The sequence below is a fragment of the Coregonus clupeaformis genome, chromosome 24 (genome assembly GCF_020615455.1).
Source record: "Coregonus clupeaformis isolate EN_2021a chromosome 24, ASM2061545v1, whole genome shotgun sequence".
Taxonomy (NCBI): Eukaryota; Metazoa; Chordata; class Actinopteri; order Salmoniformes; family Salmonidae; genus Coregonus; species Coregonus clupeaformis.
This window is the reverse complement of record NC_059215.1, coordinates 52,885,240-52,904,071: the sequence shown is the minus strand read 5'-3', so window position 1 is coordinate 52,904,071 and position 18,832 is coordinate 52,885,240. Positions and strand designations below refer to the sequence as shown.

The window sequence follows — 18,832 nt, the reverse complement described above, 5'->3', positions numbered from 1 at the left end:
GACGTCGGGCCCTCATACCACCCTCATGGAGTATGTTTCTGACCGTTTGAGCAGACACATGCACATTTGTGGCCTGCTGGAGGTCATTTTGCAGGGCTCTGGCAGTGCTCCTCCTGCTCCTCCTTGCACAAAGGCGGAGGTAGCGGTCCTGCTGCTGGGTTGTTGCCCTCCTACGGCCTCCTCCACATCTCCTGATGTACTGGCCTGTCTCCTGGTGGCGCCTCCATGCTCTGGACACTACGCTGACAGACACAGCAAACCTTCTTGCCACAGCTCGCATTGATGTGCCATCCTGGATGAGCTGCACTACCTGAGCCACATGTGTGGGTTGTAGACTCCGTCTCATGCTACCACTAGAGTGAAAGCACCGCCAGCATTCAAAAGTGACCAAAACATCAGCCAGGAAGCATAGGAACTGAGAAGTGGTCTGTGGTCACCACCTGCAGAACCACTCCTTTATTGGGGGTGTCTTGCTAATTGCCTATAATTTCCACCTGTTGTCTATTCCATTTGCACAACAGCATGTGAAATGTATTGTCAATCAGTGTTGCTTCCTAAGTGGACAGTTTGATTTCACAGAAGTGTGATTGACTTGGAGTTACATTGTGTTGTTTAAGTGTTCCCTTTATTTTTTTGAGCAGTGTATATATATATATGTTGTGTTTAAATGTTTTGTTCCGTATATATATATATATATATATATATATATATATATATATATATATATGTTGAAGTCAGAAGTTTACATACACCTTAGCCAAATACATTTACAGTTTTTTTGGATTGCTTACACACTAAAATTAAAAGTAGTACACTATTAGCAAAACCTTACACTCAAGAAGCAAAACATCAGCCCATATTTGCACAACTATAAGCACATTGTCAACCTTACACTTGTTGCAAAACTCTACACACAGTGATTTGCAAAAAACTAAACACACTTAACATACATTACACACAAAAATCTATCATGAAGTCACGTCCTTGCAATACCAAAGCACTGACTGTCAAATTACCACACCGTCCAACCAATTGGTTCAACACAGTCATCAGGTGTGCAAACACTCGTTTGCTTAATTGTAGACACACCAATCAGGTGTATAAGCACTATAAAAAGCAGCAGGTGAGTTCATCGGTCTTCAAGCACAATGGAAAGAGTCAGAGAAAGAGTAAGACGAGGAGGAGGAGGAGGAGGAGGACGACGAGGAGAACGAGGAGGAGGACGAGGAGAACGAGGAGAACGAGGAGGACGAGGAGGACGAGGAGGACGAGGAGAACGAGGAGGACGAGGAGAACGAGGAGGACGAGGAGGAGAACGAGGAGGAGAACGAGGAGGAGGAGGAGGAGGAAGGGGAGGAAGAGGAAGAGGAAGACAAGAAGGTGCTCAAAGAGGACCGAATCTGACAAATGAGATCCGCGCAACACTGGTTGACCACATTGTCAACCACGGCCTGACGCTGAGGGAGGCTGGACTGCGAGTAAAGCCAAATCTAAGCCGATATACAGTGGCAAGTGTGATGAGAACATTTCGACTGGAAAATAGGTATTGTAAAAATATCATCATATCAAAAACATCTGCACGGTTTCAGTAACTGCTTACAGTACTATATTCTATGCACTATCAGCACTTCTGTTACCTTTTCCTGTGAAATTACTGTACTATTGTATACTGTTTTTTTTTCTACATAGGATTGAGGGTCAGGGACGACAAGGGGGAAGGCCTCCTATGTTCACAGAACAGCAAGAGAGGGAGATAGTAAACATGGTTTTGGCCAACAATGCTATAACACTCAAGCAGCTCCAAGCTAACATTGTCAATAACCACGCCATTTTCAACGATATCCATCAGGTCTCAACATCAACACTGGCACGCATCCTAAAAAAAAACATATTCAAATGAAGCAAATTTATCGAGTGCCTTTCGAGCGCAATTCGAAAGGGTGAAACGACTGCGGCATGATTATGCAGAGGTATGTATTCACTTTAGCAGTGTGATCTTGCATACTGTCTCATAATCTTTTACTGTACTGTAATATGTATACTAGATCTACACTGAACTACACAATTTTGCCTGACACTGTTTTTCAGAGAGTTTTACGAATGGATGGAGAGGAGATCCAGCATGAGTTCATTTACGTAGATGAGGCTGGGTTCAACCTGACGAGAACACGAAGGAGGGGAAGAAACATCATTGGCCACAGGGCTATAGTCAATGTCCCAGGGCAACGTGGGGTAATATAACACTCTGTGCAGCCATTACACAGAATGGGGTCCTCCACCGCCATGCCCATATGGGCCCTTACAACACAGCACTCATACTTACATTCTTGGACCAATTGCACAACATAACAGCAGCAAATCAAATCGATCATATGCAATACATTGTTGTCTGGGACAATGTGTCTTTCCACCGCTCTGCTCTGGTTCAGAACTGGTTTCAGCAACATCCACATTTCACCGTCCTATATCTTCCACCATACTCTCCATTCCTCAACCCTATAGAAGAGTTTTTCTCGGCATGGCGGTGGAAGGTATATGATCTCCGTCTCCAGGCTGAGGTACCCCTCATCCAAGCCATGGAGGAGGCCTGTGACCAGATGGAGGTAGCAGTAATGCAAGGATGGATTCTTATTCAAGACGTTTCTTTCCAAGGTGTCTTGCTAATGACAACATTGCCTGCGATGTTGATGAAATTCTCTGGCCAGATCCAGCTAGGCGAAGAGACAATGTCTAGTTATTTTTTTAATTTTTTTTTTAACTTACAATACGTAAAGTGACGTTTGGTTACAGTATTATGAATCTCCATGTCAACATTTTGGGCGTGTTGAGAAATAAATGAGTTTCTTCAGTCTGCAACATTGGTCTTGTGTAGTGTTTGGTGAATTTACATTATATTTGTACTTTGTTGAGAGTAGCCTACTCTAATCATAGGGAAGTAGAAGTGCTAAAAGTGTTTTAGGTTTATCACAGCAGAGTGTAACTCGTGCAAACAGAGTATAGTAATGTGAAACGTGTGTGTTTCATATGGTAACAAAGTGTGGTTTTTAAAAAGAAGTGTATAGTTTTTACAAGAGTGTTTAATTTTGCAAAGGATCTGTAGTGTTTTGCTAATTGGGTGTGTGGTTGTGCTAATTGTGTGTAGTGTTTTGAAAACACGGGCCCTGTTTTGAAAATCGTGCTTAAGCAATCAAAAAAAACTGTAAACTCAGTTTTTCAAATTCTTGACATTTCATCCTAGTACAAATTCCTTGTCTTAGGTCAGTTAGGATCACCACTTTTTTTAAGAATGTGAAATGTCAGAATAATAGTAGAGAATTATTTATTTCAGCTTTTATTTCTTTCATCACATTCCCAGTGGGTCAGAAGTTTAATTAGTATTTGGTAGCATTGCCTTTAAATAGTTTAACTTGGGTCAAAGGTTTCGGGTAGCCTTCCACAAGCTTCCCACAATAAGTTGTGTGAATTTTGGCCCATTCCTCCTGACAGAGCTGGTGTAACAGGTTTGTAGGCCTCCTTGCTCGCACACTCTTTTTCAGTTCTGCCCACAAATTTTCTATAGGATTGAGGTCAGGGCTTTGTGATGGCCACTCCAATACCTTGACTTTGTTGTCCTTAAGCCATTTTGCCACAACTTTGGAAGAATGCTTGGGGTCATTGTCCATTTGGAAGACCCATTTGCGACCAAGCTTTAACTTCCTGACTGATGTCTTGAGATGTTGCTTCAATATATCCACATAATTTTCCTTCCTCATGATGCCATCTATTTTGTGAATTGCACCAGTCCCTCCTGCAGCAAAGCACCCCCACAGCATGATGCTGCCACCCCTGTGCTTCACGGTTGGGATGGTGTTCTTCAGCTTGCAAGCCACCCCCTTTTTCCTACAAACATAACGATGGTCATTATGGCCAAACAGTTCTATTTTTGTTTCATCAGACCAGAGGACATTTCTCCAAAAAGTACGATCTTTGTCCCCATGTGCAGTTGCAAACCGTAGTCTGGCTTTTTTATGGCGGTTTTGGAGCAGTGGCTTCTTCCTTGCTAAGCGGCCTTTCAGGTTATGTCGATATAGGACTCGTTTTACTGTGGATATAGATACTTTTGTACCTGTTTCCTCCAGCATCTTAACAAGGTCCTTTGCTGTTGTTCTGGAATTGATTTGCACTTTTCGCACCAAAGTACATTCATCTCTAGGAGACAGAACGCGTCTCCTTCCTGAGCGGTATGACGGCTGCGTGGTCCCATGGTGTTTATACTTGCGTACTATTGTTTGTTTAGATGAACGTGGTACCTTCAGGCAGTTGGAAATTGCTCCCAAGGATGAACCAGACTTGTGGAGGTCTACAATTTTTTGGCTGATTTCTTTTGATTTTCCCATGATGTCAAGAAAAGAGGCACTGAGTTTGAAGGTAGGCCTTGAAATACATCCACAGGTACACCTCCAATTGACTCAAATGATGTCAATTAGCCAATCAGAAGCTTTTAAAGCCATGACATCATTTTCTGGAAAAATTCCAAGCTGTTTAAAGGCACAGTCAACTTAGTGTATGTAAACTTCTGACCCACTGGAATTGTGATACAGTGAATTATAAGTGAAATAATCTGTCTGTAAACAATTGTTGGAAAAATTACTTGTGTCATGCACAAAGTAGATGTCCTAACCGACTTGCCAAAACTATAGTTTGATAACAAGAAATGTGTGAAGTGGTTGAAAACCGAGTTTTAATGACTCCAACCTAAGTGTATGTAAACTTCCGACTTCAACTGTATATATATATATATATATACACACACACACACACACACACACACACACACACACACTGAACAAAAATATAAACACAACATGCAACAATTTCAAAGATTTTGCTGAGTTACAGTTCATATAAGAAAATAAATTAATTAATTAGGCCCTAATCTATGGATTTCACATGACTGGGCAGGGGCACAGCCATGGGTGGGTCTGGGAGGGCATAGGCCCACCCACTTGGGAGCCAGGCCGACCCACTGGGGAGCCAGGACCAGCCAATAATAATGAGTTTTTCCCCACAAAAGGGCTTTATTACAGACAGAAATATAGATATACAGTACCAGTCAAAAGTTTGGACACACCTACTCATTCAAGGGTTTTTCTTTATTTTTACTATTTTCTACATTGTAGAATAATAGTGAAGACATCAAAACTATGAAATAACACATATGGAATCATGTAGTAACCAAAAAAGTGTTAAACAAATCAAAACATATTTTATATTTGAGATTCTTCAATGTCGCCACCATTTGCCTTGATGACAGCTTTGCATACTCTTGGCATTCTCTCAACCAGCTTCATGAGGTAGTTACCTGGAATGCATTTCAGTTAACAGGTGTGCCTTCTTAAAAGTTAATGTCCATATTATGGCAAGAACAGCTCAAATAAGCAAAGAGAAACGACAGTCCATCATTACCTTAAAACATGAAGGTCAGTCAATCCGGAAGATTTCAAGAACTTTGAAAGTTTCAAGTGCAGTCGCAAAAACCATCAAGAAATATGATGAAACTGGCTCTCATGAGGACCGCCACAGGAAAGGAAGACCCAGAGTTACCTCTGCTGCAGAGGATAAGTTCATTAGAGTTAACTGTACCAAAATAAATGCTTCACAGAGTTCAAGTAACAGACATCTCAACATCAACTGTTCAGAGGGGACTGTGTGAATCAGGCCTTCATGGTTGAATTGCTGAAAAGAAACCACTACTAAAGGACACCAATAATAAGAAGACACTTGCTTGAGCCAAGAAACATGAGCAATGAACATTAGACCGGTGGAAATCTGTCCTTTGGTCTGATGAGTCCAAATTTGAGATTTTTGGTTTCCAACCGCCGTGTCTTTGTGAGACGCAGAGTAGGTGAACGGATGATCTCCGCATGTGTGGTTCCCACAGTGAAACATGGAGGAGGACGTATGATGGTGTGGGGTTGCTTTGCTGGTGACACTGTCTGATTTATTTAGAATTCAAGGCACACTTAACCAGCATGGCTACCACAGCATTCTGCAGTGATACACCATCCCATCTGCTTTGGGCTTAGTGGGACTATCATTTGTTTTTCAACAGGACAATGACCCAACACACCTCCAGGCTGTGTAAGGGCTATTTGACCAAGAAGGAGAATGACGGAGTGCTGATGGTTTGGGATGAGTTGGACCGCAGAGTGAAGGAAAAGCAGCCAACAAGTGCTCAGAAAATGTGGGAACTCCTTCAAGACTGTTGGAAAAGCATTCCAGGTGAAGCTGGTTGAGAAAATGCCAAGCGTGTGCAAAGCTGTCATCAAGGCAAAGGGTGGTTACTTCGAAGAATCTAATATATTTTTTGGTTACTACAAGATTCCATATGTGTTATTTCATAGTTTTGATGTCTTCACTATTATTCTACAATGTAGAAAATAGTAAAAATAAAGAAAAACTCTTGAATGAGTAGGTGTGTCCAAACTTTTGACTGGTCCTGTATATATACTGAACAAAAATATAAACGCAACATGTAAAGTGCTGGTCCCATGTGTCATGAGCTAAAATAAAAGATCCCAGAAATGTTCCATATGCACAAACATCTTATTTCTCTCAAATGTTTAGCACAAATTTGTTTACATCCCTGTTAGTGAGCGTTTCACCTTTGCCAAAATAATCCATCCACCTGACTGATGTGGCATATCAAGAAGCTGATTAAACAGCATGATCATTACACAGGTGCAACTTGTGCTGAGGACAATAAAAGGCCACTCTAAAATGTGCAGTTTTGTCACACAACACAATGCCACAGATGTCTCAAGTTTTGAGGGAGCGTGCAATTGGCATTCTGACTGCGATGGGGTTATGGTATGGGCAGGCATAAGCTACAAACAATGAACACAATTACATTTTAACAATGGCAATTTGAATGCACAGAAATACCGTGACGAGATCCTGAGGCCCATTGTGAGGCCCATTTTTTTAAAGGTATCTGTGACCAACTGAATTCTGTGTTCCCAGTCATGTGAAATCCACAGATTAGGGCCTAATTAATTTATTTCAATTGACTGATTTCTTCATACGAACTGTAACTCAGTAAAATCTTTGGAATTGTTGCATGTTGCGTTTATATTTTGTTCAGTATATTTTCTACATCAATAACTTTCACAGACTAACTCCCCCCTCTGCATATGCATGTGAACGTTGTCAGTGTACAGCATGTGTTGATACATCATGGCATAGTCAGTTATATTTCTCCCGTCTGTTCAGATGTGACGGTGCTTGTGGGTATTGCATTGGGTGCTCAATCTACCCACCCCTACGTGTTCAATGACACAATGTATGAATATACTTATTCTATGTGTAGATGTATGCTGTGTTAAGGTACGGCATGCCACAGTTGTAGGGAGAGGGGCCATCGGCTTGCAATGAGATGGCAATGGCATAGGGTTTAAAGAGATGAGAGATGGTGTGTGTGTGTGTGTGTGTGTGTGTGTGTGTGTGTGTGTGTGTGTGTGTGTGTGTGTGTGTGTGTAGACCTAGGTGGGGTGTTGAGAGGTGCTGTCCCACTACAGTGGGGGTGTCAGATGTGCCTGTGGAGGTCGGGCAGGTCTGAGGAGGAGAGGGTGGGCCGTGGCTCGATACCTCTGGTCTTCATGAACCCCAGCAGCTGCTCAGGGATCTCAGCCAGCACGTCCTTGGCCAGCCGGGCCATGCTCAGGACCTGGTTCCCCGACCGGTCCATGTAGTCCCGGAAAGGAACGAACTGTAGGGGGGTTGGGGGGTAAGGGGGGTGGACGATGACAGGGACACACTGCAGTAGGGTACTGGAAGTCTTCCCTAATATCTGGGAGAATAAACTGGTTGGTTCTTGGGAATAAATACATGACTGTATCAGAACTACGAGAGCGTGTGGTTTCCCTTTCATCAAATATAACGTTAGTGCACATAGACTAAATCATTAAAATGTATCGGGTGTCTGGCCACAACCTACCTGCACAATGTCTCTTTCAGCAAAGTGCCCCCTGAAGGACACTCTGACCTCGTCACCATCTAGCTCCTCCATGGCTAGACAATGAAAAACAATGAAAAGGTACACCAGTCAGTTTGACACGAAGAAGCTTTCAGACCCGGGAACACTTCAAGTCAAAACTTCAGCAGATACCAGAAGGGAAATGTTAAGTGCTGCTAGCAGTTATTTAAAATCAGACTAAGCGCTGTTAAAGGACTGTGGACTCATTGATACCGTGTGACTCAGTTGGTAGAGCATGGCACTTACAACACCAGGGTTGTGGGTTTGATAACCATGGGGGACCAGTATGAACAAATATGAAAATGTATGTACTCACTACTGTAAATTGTTCTGGATAAAAGCATCTGCATAATGACTAAAATGTAAAATGAATAGGAAGGTCATTCTAAAAGGCTTACAGAACATCTAATTTAGTCTGATACCGAGACAGATCAACCCTGACAAAAAGAAGTATTCATAACCACACAGAATACTGCACACAGAACTCCCAGACAGACACATCCACACAAATGCACAGACCCACACAGGATCGGACAAATAAACCAGATAAGCCTTGAAACACAAGACACCAGTGGAGGCTGCTGAGGGGAGGACGGCTCATAATAATGGCTGGAACGGAGTCAATGGAGTGGTATTAACCACATGTGTGTTTGATGCCATTCCATTGACTCCATTCCAGCCATTATTATGAGCCGTCCTCCACTGATAGACACACATTTTCCCACAAAGCTACAGCTGAAGAGTTGCTCGCCTGAGCTGCTAACAGGCAGTCTGACCCTGTGACCTGAGCAATGCCTGGCTGACTTCAATGCGTTCGATTGCCTAACCAAGGGAAAAATTTTGCCGAATCGAGCGCAGATGATGCCAAGGGTTATGCCTCACTGGGCAGGAACAGAGACTCCCCTCCCTCCCTCCCTCCCTCCCGCCGTTAAGGAGTCATTGATCTGAAGAGGGCCAGGATACTTGACTCTGTACAGCACTGATTTTCTAAAGGAACCCTCAAAGGAGAAAAGCTCCTTATAAGTCCTCCAATAACAGCTGAGCAGGAGAGTTTGGTCCTCTGTTCTATATCTAGGGGCGCTATGCTCACCGTCAAACTCTGCAGGTCCGACCCCGATGATGATGATGGACATGGGGAGAGCAGCTGCCTGTAGGGAGAGAAAAAAACAGGAGTGACAGACAGACAGTAGTAGGATATGCTTGGTTTGCAGACTGCCTCAACTCAGAACAATGTCTGCAGATAAGATGGCCCAGCTGAAAGAGGAAAAGTCCTGTACTCACATTGACCACAGCCTCCTTTGTCTGCACCATGTCAGAGATAACTCCATCTGTGATCATCAACAACACAAAGTACTGAGAGCCATCCGTCACATCCTGCGCAGACCTGAGGGGGCACACGCACACACTGGCGAGTTAACATTCAGGGAGGACTGTGTGCCTGAGTGGGATTGAGTGTGAATTTATATCATTTACATTTTAGTCATTTAGCAGACGCTCTTATCCAGAGTGACTTGCAGGAGCAATTAGGGTTAAGTGCCTTGCTCAAGGGCACATCGACAGATTTTTCACCTAGCTGGCTCGGGGATTAGAACCAGCAACCTTTCGGTTACTGGCACAACGCTCTTAACCACTAAGCTACCTGCCGCAAATGTTTACAGCCTCTCACTAGAGACAAAATGAAGGACCGTTATCCAGTGAGCCTTGACACTTTGACCTCTGGCATTACCCAGCAGCCACCTCTCATCTCAGAACGAGAGGATCGACCCCCCCAAAATTAATACAAAATAAAATACAAAAATGTCACATGGTAGTTTTTTCCAAACCCCTTTCATTCCAATTTCATCATGGGAGCCACTGCAATAAATAAAAATGAACAACATAGCGACTCGATACATTTCACGTCCAATCTGTTTTTATGTTAGAGAAGCTCCAAGACGTGTGTTACAGTTGTTTGTCTGTAGGTTATCGACAATGTCCTCTCTGGACTGGCTCTAAAAATACATCCCTAATACAGTTTTTGCCTATTGCTTACACACTTTTTGCAGAATTTGACTCATTATGTCAAAACTCAACACACAAGCCAATCAGACATAGCACTTGGAGATTAACAACTCACATATATGCCAAAATGAAACACTGCAATCAAAACTTAACACTCCTTTCTAAAAATGAAATTCTTGCAACAAAACCATACACACAAGCAACATTTGAATTACTCTTTCATATCACCAGCAACACACTGATGGTCTTTATATAAAACACTGCAGTCTTTGTGTTTCTATTTTTATTGTCATTTTATTGTCATTGTCTTCTGTAAAACTCAAAAGTAGAATTTCTGCAGTAATCAAACAGTATTTACAAAAAAGTTTTTACAAAAAAACAAACATTCTTACAGAAATTCTTAACATCAAATTTAGCAACAAAACAAAAGTAAGAAAACAAAACAATTACTGGATAAATTGCTATTGGGGGAAAAAACATATACTTGTTTTGTGTGTGTGTGTGCGTGTGTGTGTGTGTATGTCTCCTGAGTGGTGCAGTGGTCTAACTGTGCCACTAGAGATCCTGGTTCGAATCCAGGCTCTGTCTCAGCCGGCCGCGACCGGGAGACTCATGGATGGCGCACAATTGGCCCAGCGTTGTCCAGGGTACGGGAGGGAATGGCCGGCAGGGATGTAGCTCAGTTGATAGAGCATGGCGTTTGCAACGCCAGGGTTGTGGGTTCGTTTCCCACGGGGGGCCAGTATAAAAAAAAATATGTATTCACTAACTGTAAGTCGCTCTGGATAAGAGCGTCTGCTAAATGACTAAAATGTAAAATGTGTGTGTGGTGGGGGGCCGGGGGGCTTATGGATCACGCCTTCTGTTCGGATCTGGCCACAAGACCTCATCAACATCACAGGCGATGTCCTCGCGGGCTAGGCATCGGGGAAAATTTCGCCTTGTGTGCCGAATCCACCCTTGGATTGATCCCACCTCAATGTCTCCACATGCCTCTTCCATTGCTTGCAGAAGAGTCATGCGGGCATGTGGTTGCCGATCATATACTTTCCACCGCCACGCTGAAAATAATTCCTCAATTGCATTTAGAAAGGGGCTGTAAGGGGGCAGGTATAAAACTGTGAAATGATTATGGTTGTTGAACCAATCTCAGACCAGAGCAGCCCGGTGGAAACTAACATTATCCCAGATGACAACAAACCTGGGCTGCTATGGTCTGTCCTGCACAACTGCATGTAGTGCATCTAGAAATGCAATGATCTGTCCTGTATTGTAGGGACCTAGAGTGGCATGATGATGCAGGACTCCTTGGAAACTAATTGCAGCACACAAGGTGATATTTCCCCCCCGCTGCCCAGGGACATTTACAACAGCCCTTTGTCCAACTACGTTACGGCCCCGACGCCTGGTTTTGGCCAGATTGAAGCCTGCCTCATCCACGTAGATGAACTCATGCGGCAGTTCGGCGGCATCAAACTCCAGAACTGTCTGTAACAGAAAATATTGAATAGTGTTACTGAAAACACATACAGTAACTACAATGTCTATATTTTCACACAAGTAGGGGCTGGGTTGGGTGAGTATAGACAAAAACTACAAGCTACAGGCAGGGCAGGTGGCAGCATAAACCCTCATTCCCACATCACAATATATAGTATATAAAGTAAAGTGACACATACCTGCACATAATCATGGCGCAGATCCTTGACCCTGACACTGTTCCTCTCAAATGGCACCCTGTACAGCTGCTTCATTCTGAAGTTATGTTTCTGTAGGATGCGACTTAGTGTAGAAATGCTGACCCTGTTGATATTGTTGAATTCATTTCCATTTGCAATTATGCGTTGTTGCAACTCACGAAGTCGGATTGCATTATTTTCTCGCACCATTTCAATGATGGCAAGCTCTTTATGTTGAGTGAAGAGCCATTCCCTTCCACCTTGAGGAGGTCGTCCAACCATTCTGTAGAAAATGCCACCACAAGATGTCATTGGTTAGGTTATTTTTCACATACTGTACTTTCAAACTGTACACAGTACTGCAACATCACAATGGTATTCCTTTACATATACAGTACTTCACAGCACTACCCATTTTTGTATAGTTAGTACAGTAATACTGTAATATGATACAGAATCATGTGACACATACAGTAGGTACAGTCTGGAGTAGAAACTTGAAGATCTACCTGTTCTCCAGTTGGAATGTCCTTATTATCGATGCTACTGTGTAGCGACTGAGGTTAGGGTGGACTCTTTGCCCAGCCTCCCTCATGGACAGGCCATGATTTATCACATGGTCCACCAGAGTAGCCCTGATGTCATCTGATATACGTCTCCGCACTGGTCTCGTCCTCTTCCACGTCCTCTTCCACATCCGACTCCTCTCTCTCTTTGTCCTCCTCTTACTCTGACTCTCATTGCCTCCATGCTTGCAAAGTTCTAAAAATGGCTTACCTGAGGCCTATTTGTAGTGCTAAGGCTCAGACTGATTGGTGTTCTGTTTTCTGTGCAAGTGTTTTCAGGTGTGTATGTAAGTGCATACAATTGCCAGATGAGTTTTGCATTTTGAACAGAGTGTTTTCCCAATGATAACAGGTGATTTCGTTTTTGAACAAAGTGTCTAATGTAAGAAAACGTGTGTAGTGTTTCACAATAAGTGTGTTACAGAATTGCAAACAAAGTGCAAAGTTGACATTGTGTTTAAGCTATGGTTACACTGTGTTTAAGGTATGCTACAAGAAGTTTAGGTATTGAGGCTTTGGTCTAAGCATTCGGTTTTAGTGTGTAAGCAATGGGCAAAAACTGTAAAAGGTCATTAAGGTGTTCCACTTGGCTGAGTGTAGCATGGATCCTTGTCTGAGACCTGGGTCGAATGAGGGATTTACTGTGCTCTGTCATACACTACCGTTCAAAAGTTTGGGGTCACTTAGAAATGTCCTTGTTTTCGAAAAGAAAAGCAATTTTTCTGTCCATTAAAATAACATACAGCATAGACATTGTTAATGTTGTAAATGGCTATTGTAGCTGGAAACGACTGATATTTAATGGAATATCTACATAGGCGTACAGAGGCCCGATATCAGCAACCATCAGTCCTGTGTTCCAATGGCACGTTGTGTTTGCTAATCCAAGTTTATCATTTTAAAAGGCTAATTGATCATTAGAAAACCCTTTTGCAATTATGTTAGCACAGCTGAAAACTGTTGTGCTGATTAAAGAAGCAATAAAACTGGCCTTCTTGAGACCAGTTGTGTAACGATCCCGGCAGTCTGAGTCGGGTCCTGTCTGTGGACTAGTCTTTCTGCTCGGGATCTCCAGTTTCCCGAGGGTTCTGGAACGCTCCGGGGAGCTCTCTTGATTTCCGCACCTGCATCCCATCAGCAATCTGCACACCTGGTCCTGATCATCACCCTTCTTAGGCTCTGGCCTAACATCCATTCCCTGCCGGATCGTTAGCCATGAACAGTAGGTTTACCAGAGTATCAGTCTTAGAGCTTCTAGCGTTAGTTTTGTTGTTTTTGCACCTTGTTGGTTTGTTGTTTACTTACCTCCGTTTTGTTCCATCTGCAGTCACTCGTCCGGAACCTTCATCCAACCTCTGCCTGGTGGTCGGCGGCTGCCGAGCCATGATGGGATCAACCACTGCACCCCCAACAACTAATCAACGCCGCCCGCTCTGTTCCCTGGATTATTCAGCATCACTCTTGAATTTGTAAATAAACACTCACCTTCGTTTCAACTTACCTTGTCCTGGTCTGCTTCTGGGTTCTGGCTTTGTAACTCGTGACAGAACGATCCGGCCAGTAATGAACCCAGCGGACCTGGACTCTGTTCGCCATGCCATTACCCATCAGGAGAAGATGTTGGGCCATCATAGCACGGTACTACAGGAGATCGCGTTGTCAGTTCGGAACCTTTCTACCGGTCTGACGGAGGTCCAGAACCAACGCAAGTTTCCGGTGGAGGATCCACTACCGGTTTCACCCATCTCGCCTGCCGCTTCTGGAGCTGTGTCCTTCCGTGAACCCAAGGTTCCGACGCCGGATAAATATGAGGGGGAGCTGGGAAGATGCCGTTCCTTCCTTATGCAGTGTGGATTAGTGTTCGATCTACAGCCCTACTCTTATGCCACAGACAAGGCTAGGATAGCCTTTGTGATTGAGTTGCTGCGTGGTCGAGCGCTGGAGTGGGCTTCAGCCGTTTGGGAACGACAGGATCCCTGCATGGCTTCATACCAGGGGTTCACGGCCGAGATGAGGAAGCTCTTCGACCATTCCGTCCGAGGGAGGGACGCAGCTAGGCGCCTGTTTTCGCTTCGCCAAGGAACTCGCAGCGTGGCCGACTTCGTGATCGAGTTCAAGACGTTGGCTGTGGAGAGTGGGTGGAATGAGGAGTCTCTGCAAGCGGCCTTTTACCAGGGTCTGTCGGAGCAGCTCAAGGATGAGTTGATCTCCTATCCGGAGCCTAGTGACCTGGACAGCTTGGTAGCCTTGTCTATTCGGGTGGATAATCGAGTCCGAGAGCGAAGGAGGGAGAAGCAATGGGGTCCGTCCAATCGATCAGCTTCTCAGTTCCCAGTCGGGTCGGGTGGTGGACCAGAACACGTCGATCATTCTCCACCACAAAGGATTAGTGGAGAGGTCCTCTCTCCCGATTCTGAACCCATGCAAGTGGGGCGGCACGGGTTAACCAAGGAGGAGCGTCAACATAGACGTAAGACCAACTGCTGCCTCTACTGTGGTAGCTCGGGACATTACATCTCCACTTGTTCCCGGCGGTCGTCAAACTGCCCGGCTCGCTAAAGTTGGGAGGACTTTTAGCGAGCCAGTTTCAACCTCTCAGTACCTCTGTCAGACCCCGTTTCCCGGCTACCCTTGTGAACAGGAATCAGAGCTTAGCGATTAACGCTTTATCGATTCAGGTGCCGATGGAAGCTTTCTTGATGCCGAGTTGGTGGAACAGCTGGGGCTTTCCAAGGAGCAATTGCCGGAAGCCATTGAAGCGACCACTCTGAACGGCAGTAGTCTGGCACGTATCACGATGAGGACTGAACCGGTTAAGATGCTGTTGTCGGGGAATCATTCGGAGATGATTTCATTCTTCATTCTGCCGTCTTCCCATGTTCCTCTGGTCCTTGGATACCCCTGGCTGAAGGAACACAATCCCACGTTCGATTGGGTGACGGGCAAGGTAACGAGTTGGAGCCTTGATTGTCATGCTAACTGTCTCAAGACTGCCTGTCCCCATTCGGTTCCCAGTCAGGTGATTGAGGCTAAACCCCCAGATTTGTCCCTGGTTCCCGAGACATATCACGATTTGGGGGAAGTGTTCAGTAAGCAGAAGGCTCTGTCACTCCCTCCCCACCGACCATATGATTGTGCCATCAACCTGTTCCCTGGAGCTGTCTACCCCAAGGGAAGGTTATACAGTATCTCCCGCCCTGAACGTGAGGCTTTGGAGACCTACATCAAGGAGTCCCTAGCTGCTGGTCTCGTTCGTCCCTCGTCATCACCCCTGGGGGCAGGATTCTTCTTTGTGGGTAAGAAGGATGGCTCTCTTCGACCGTGTATTGATTATCGGGGGTTGAATGACATCACGGTCAAGAACAAGTATCCCCTGCCCTTGATGAGTTCTGCCTTCGACTCCTTACAGGGTGCTACGGTGTTCACCAAGTTAGACCTACGCAATGCGTATCACATGGTCCGGATCAGAGAGGGAGACGAGTGGTTGACGGGTTTCAATACACCGATGGGTCACTTCGAGTATCAGGTGATGCCGTTTGGACTGACCAATGCTCCAGCGGTATTCCAGAGTATGGTGAACGACGTCCCTGAGAGATATGATCGGTCTCTTTGTGTTTGTTTACCTGGATGACATTCTGATCTTCTCGAAGGAACCTTCCGACCACGTCCAGCATGTCCGGCAGGTTCTGCAGCGATTGTTGGAGAATCGCCTGTTCGTGAAGGCCGAGAAGTGCGAGTTTCACGCCCACACGACATCCTTTCTCGGGTACATCATCTCCAAGGGAGAGATTAGGATGGACCAGGAGAAGGTTAGAGCGGTTCTGGAATGGGCCCAGCCCGGTACGAGATTGCAGCTCCAGAGATTTTTGGGGTTTGCGAATTTCTACCGCAGATTCATCCGGGATTACAGCCGTGTGGCCGCTCCGTTAACTGCCTTGACTTCCAGTATCAGGAGCTTCAAGTGGAATCCGGAGGCGGATCGAGCGTTTCTGGATTTGAAGAGGCGATTCACCAACGCACCGATTCTCTCTCAACCGGACACGGCCCGTCAGTTCGTCGTTGAAGTGGACGCGTCTGATGTGGGAGTTGGCGCCATCCTGTCGCAGCGATGCTCCACGGACAGTAAACTCCATCCCTGCGCCTACTACTCTCGTCGCCTTTCGCCTGCGGAGAGGAATTACGATGTGGGTAACCGGGAGCTTCTCGCGGTGAAACTTGCCTTGGAGGAGTGGCGCCACTGGTTGGAGGGGGCGGAGCAACCGTTTATTGTCTGGACTGACCACAAGAATCTTGCTTACGTGCAATCGGCTAGACGCGTTCAACTCCCGTCAGGCCAGGTGGTCGTTGTTTTTCGGACGATTCAATTTTTTCCCTGACGTTCCGACCTGGATCTAAGAACGGCAAGGCGGACGCCTTGTCTCGGATGTTCTCCAAGACGGAGGAGAGTGGGTCCAAGACCGAGACAATTCTCCCCCGGAACTGCGTCGTGGGAGCTGTTAGGTGGAAGATTGAGGAGGAGGTGATGGCGGCTCTTCGGACGCAGCCCGGTCCCGGTAACGGTCCACCCGGTCGGTTGTTTGTGCCTGAGTCGGTTCGTCCTGCGGTCCTCAAATGGTCCCACGCCAGCAAGATGGCTTGTCACCCTGGCGTGGCTCGGACGATGGCGTTTCTTCGCAGACGTTTTTGGTGGCCTGCCATGGCCGAGGATACTCGGGGTTATGTTGCTGCCTGTCCAGTGTGTGCGCAGAATAAGGGTACCAATCGGCCCAGCTCTGGACTACTTCACCCCCCTTCCTATTCCCCGGCGACCATGGTCGCATCTGGCCCTGGACTTTGTCACTGGGTTGCCCGCTTCTGAGGGGAACACGGTCGTTCTGACTATCGTGGACAGATTCAGCAAGTTCGCCCACTTTGTGCCAATTGCCAAGCTTCCCTCTGCCTCGGAGACGTCCGAGATCCTGGTTAGGGAGGTTTTCAGGGTCCACGGGTTGCCCAGTGATATCGTTTCCGACCGTGGCCCTCAGTTTACCTCTGCTGTCTGGAAGTCCTTCTGTTTGGCCATTGGAGCTACAGTCAGTCTCACATCTGGTTTTCACCCCCAATCTAATGGTCAGGCGGAGAGAGCCAACCAGAAGATGGAATCCACGCTACGCTGCCTGGCCTCTTCCAACCCCACCTCCTGGGTCTCTCAGTTGCCTTGGGTTGAGTATGCCCACAATACTCTCCCTACATCTGCCACTGGGATGTCTCCCTTCCAGTGCCTGTATGGCTACCAACCTCCCTTGTTCCCTTCTCAGGAGAAGGAGCTCTCAGTGCCTTCTGTTCAGGCCCATATTCGTCGTTGCCACCGGACCTGGCATCGGGCCAGAAAGGCACTCCTTAGAGTTTCGGACCGGTATCAGCTCCAGGCGAATCGTCGCCGGATCCCCGCTCCCACCTACACCATCGGAGATAGGGTCTGGTTGGCCACACGGGATCTTCCTTTACGGACTGAGTCTAGGAAGTTGTTACCGAAGTTCATTGGTCCGTTTGTGGTGGAGAAGGTGATCAATCCGGTGGCAGTTCGACTCAAACTCCCGAGGACGCTCAGAGTCCATCCCACCTTTCATGTTTCCTGCCTCAAGCCTGTTTTCCTCAGTCCTCTGTTGCCTCCTCCGCCTCCTCCTCCTCCTCCTCGGATGATCGGAGGTGGTCCTGCCTACACGGTGCGACGCATCATGGATTCCAGACGGCGGGGCCGGGGTTTCCAGTATCTCGTGGACTGGGAGGGGTATGGTCCTGAAGAGAGGAGTTGGATTCCGCGGCGACAGATCCTAGATGCTGACCTCATCCGTGACTTCTACCGCCTCCATCCTGGCGCTCCGGGAGTCCGCCCGGTGGCGTTCGTCGGAGGGGGGTACTGTAACGATCCCGGCAGTCTGAGTCGGGTCCTGTCTGTGGACTAGTCTTTCTGCTCGGGATCTCCAGTTTCCCGAGGGTTCTGGAACGCTCCGGGGAGCTCTCTTGATTTCCGCACCTGCATCCCATCAGCAATCTGCACACCTGGTCCTGATCATCACCCTTCTTAGGCTCTGGCCTAACATCCATTCCCTGCCGGATCGTTAGCCATGAACAGTAGGTTTACCAGAGTATCAGTCTTAGAGCTTCTAGCGTTAGTTTTGTTGTTTTTGCACCTTGTTGGTTTGTTGTTTACTTACCTCCGTTTTGTTCCATCTGCAGTCACTCGTCCGGAACCTTCATCCAACCTCTGCCTGGTGGTCGGCGGCTGCCGAGCCATGATGGGATCAACCACTGCACCCCCAACAACTAATCAACGCCGCCCGCTCTGTTCCCTGGATTATTCAGCATCACTCTTGAATTTGTAAATAAACACTCACCTTCGTTTCAACTTACCTTGTCCTGGTCTGCTTCTGGGTTCTGGCTTTGTAACTCGTGACAAGTTGAGTATCTGGAGCATTAGCAATTGTGGGTTCGATTACAGGCTCAAAATGGCCAGAAACAAATAACTTTCTTCTGAAACGCGTCAGTCTATTCTTGTTCTGAGAAAGGAAGGCTATTCCATGCGAGAAATT

The 18,832-nt window shown here is 46.3% G+C and overlaps 1 protein-coding gene across 2 annotated transcripts in view; it reads right to left on the bottom strand.

The window, feature by feature from the left end:
- Positions 1-7,133: 7,133 nt before the first annotated feature.
- Positions 7,134-18,832, bottom strand: part of LOC121537383 (copine-9-like) — a 109,110-nt gene continuing 97,411 nt past the window's right edge. For both annotated transcript variants that reach the window (XM_045206900.1, XM_041845023.2), the window contains 4 exons: positions 9,296-9,398; positions 9,105-9,162; positions 7,976-8,049; positions 7,134-7,747 (listed from right to left, as the gene is read on the bottom strand). In XM_045206900.1, coding sequence (XP_045062835.1) covers positions 7,565-7,747; positions 7,976-8,049; positions 9,105-9,162; positions 9,296-9,398 — 418 coding nt within the window. In that variant the 3' untranslated portion in view covers positions 7,134-7,564. The remainder of the gene's footprint in view (positions 7,748-7,975; positions 8,050-9,104; positions 9,163-9,295; positions 9,399-18,832) is intronic.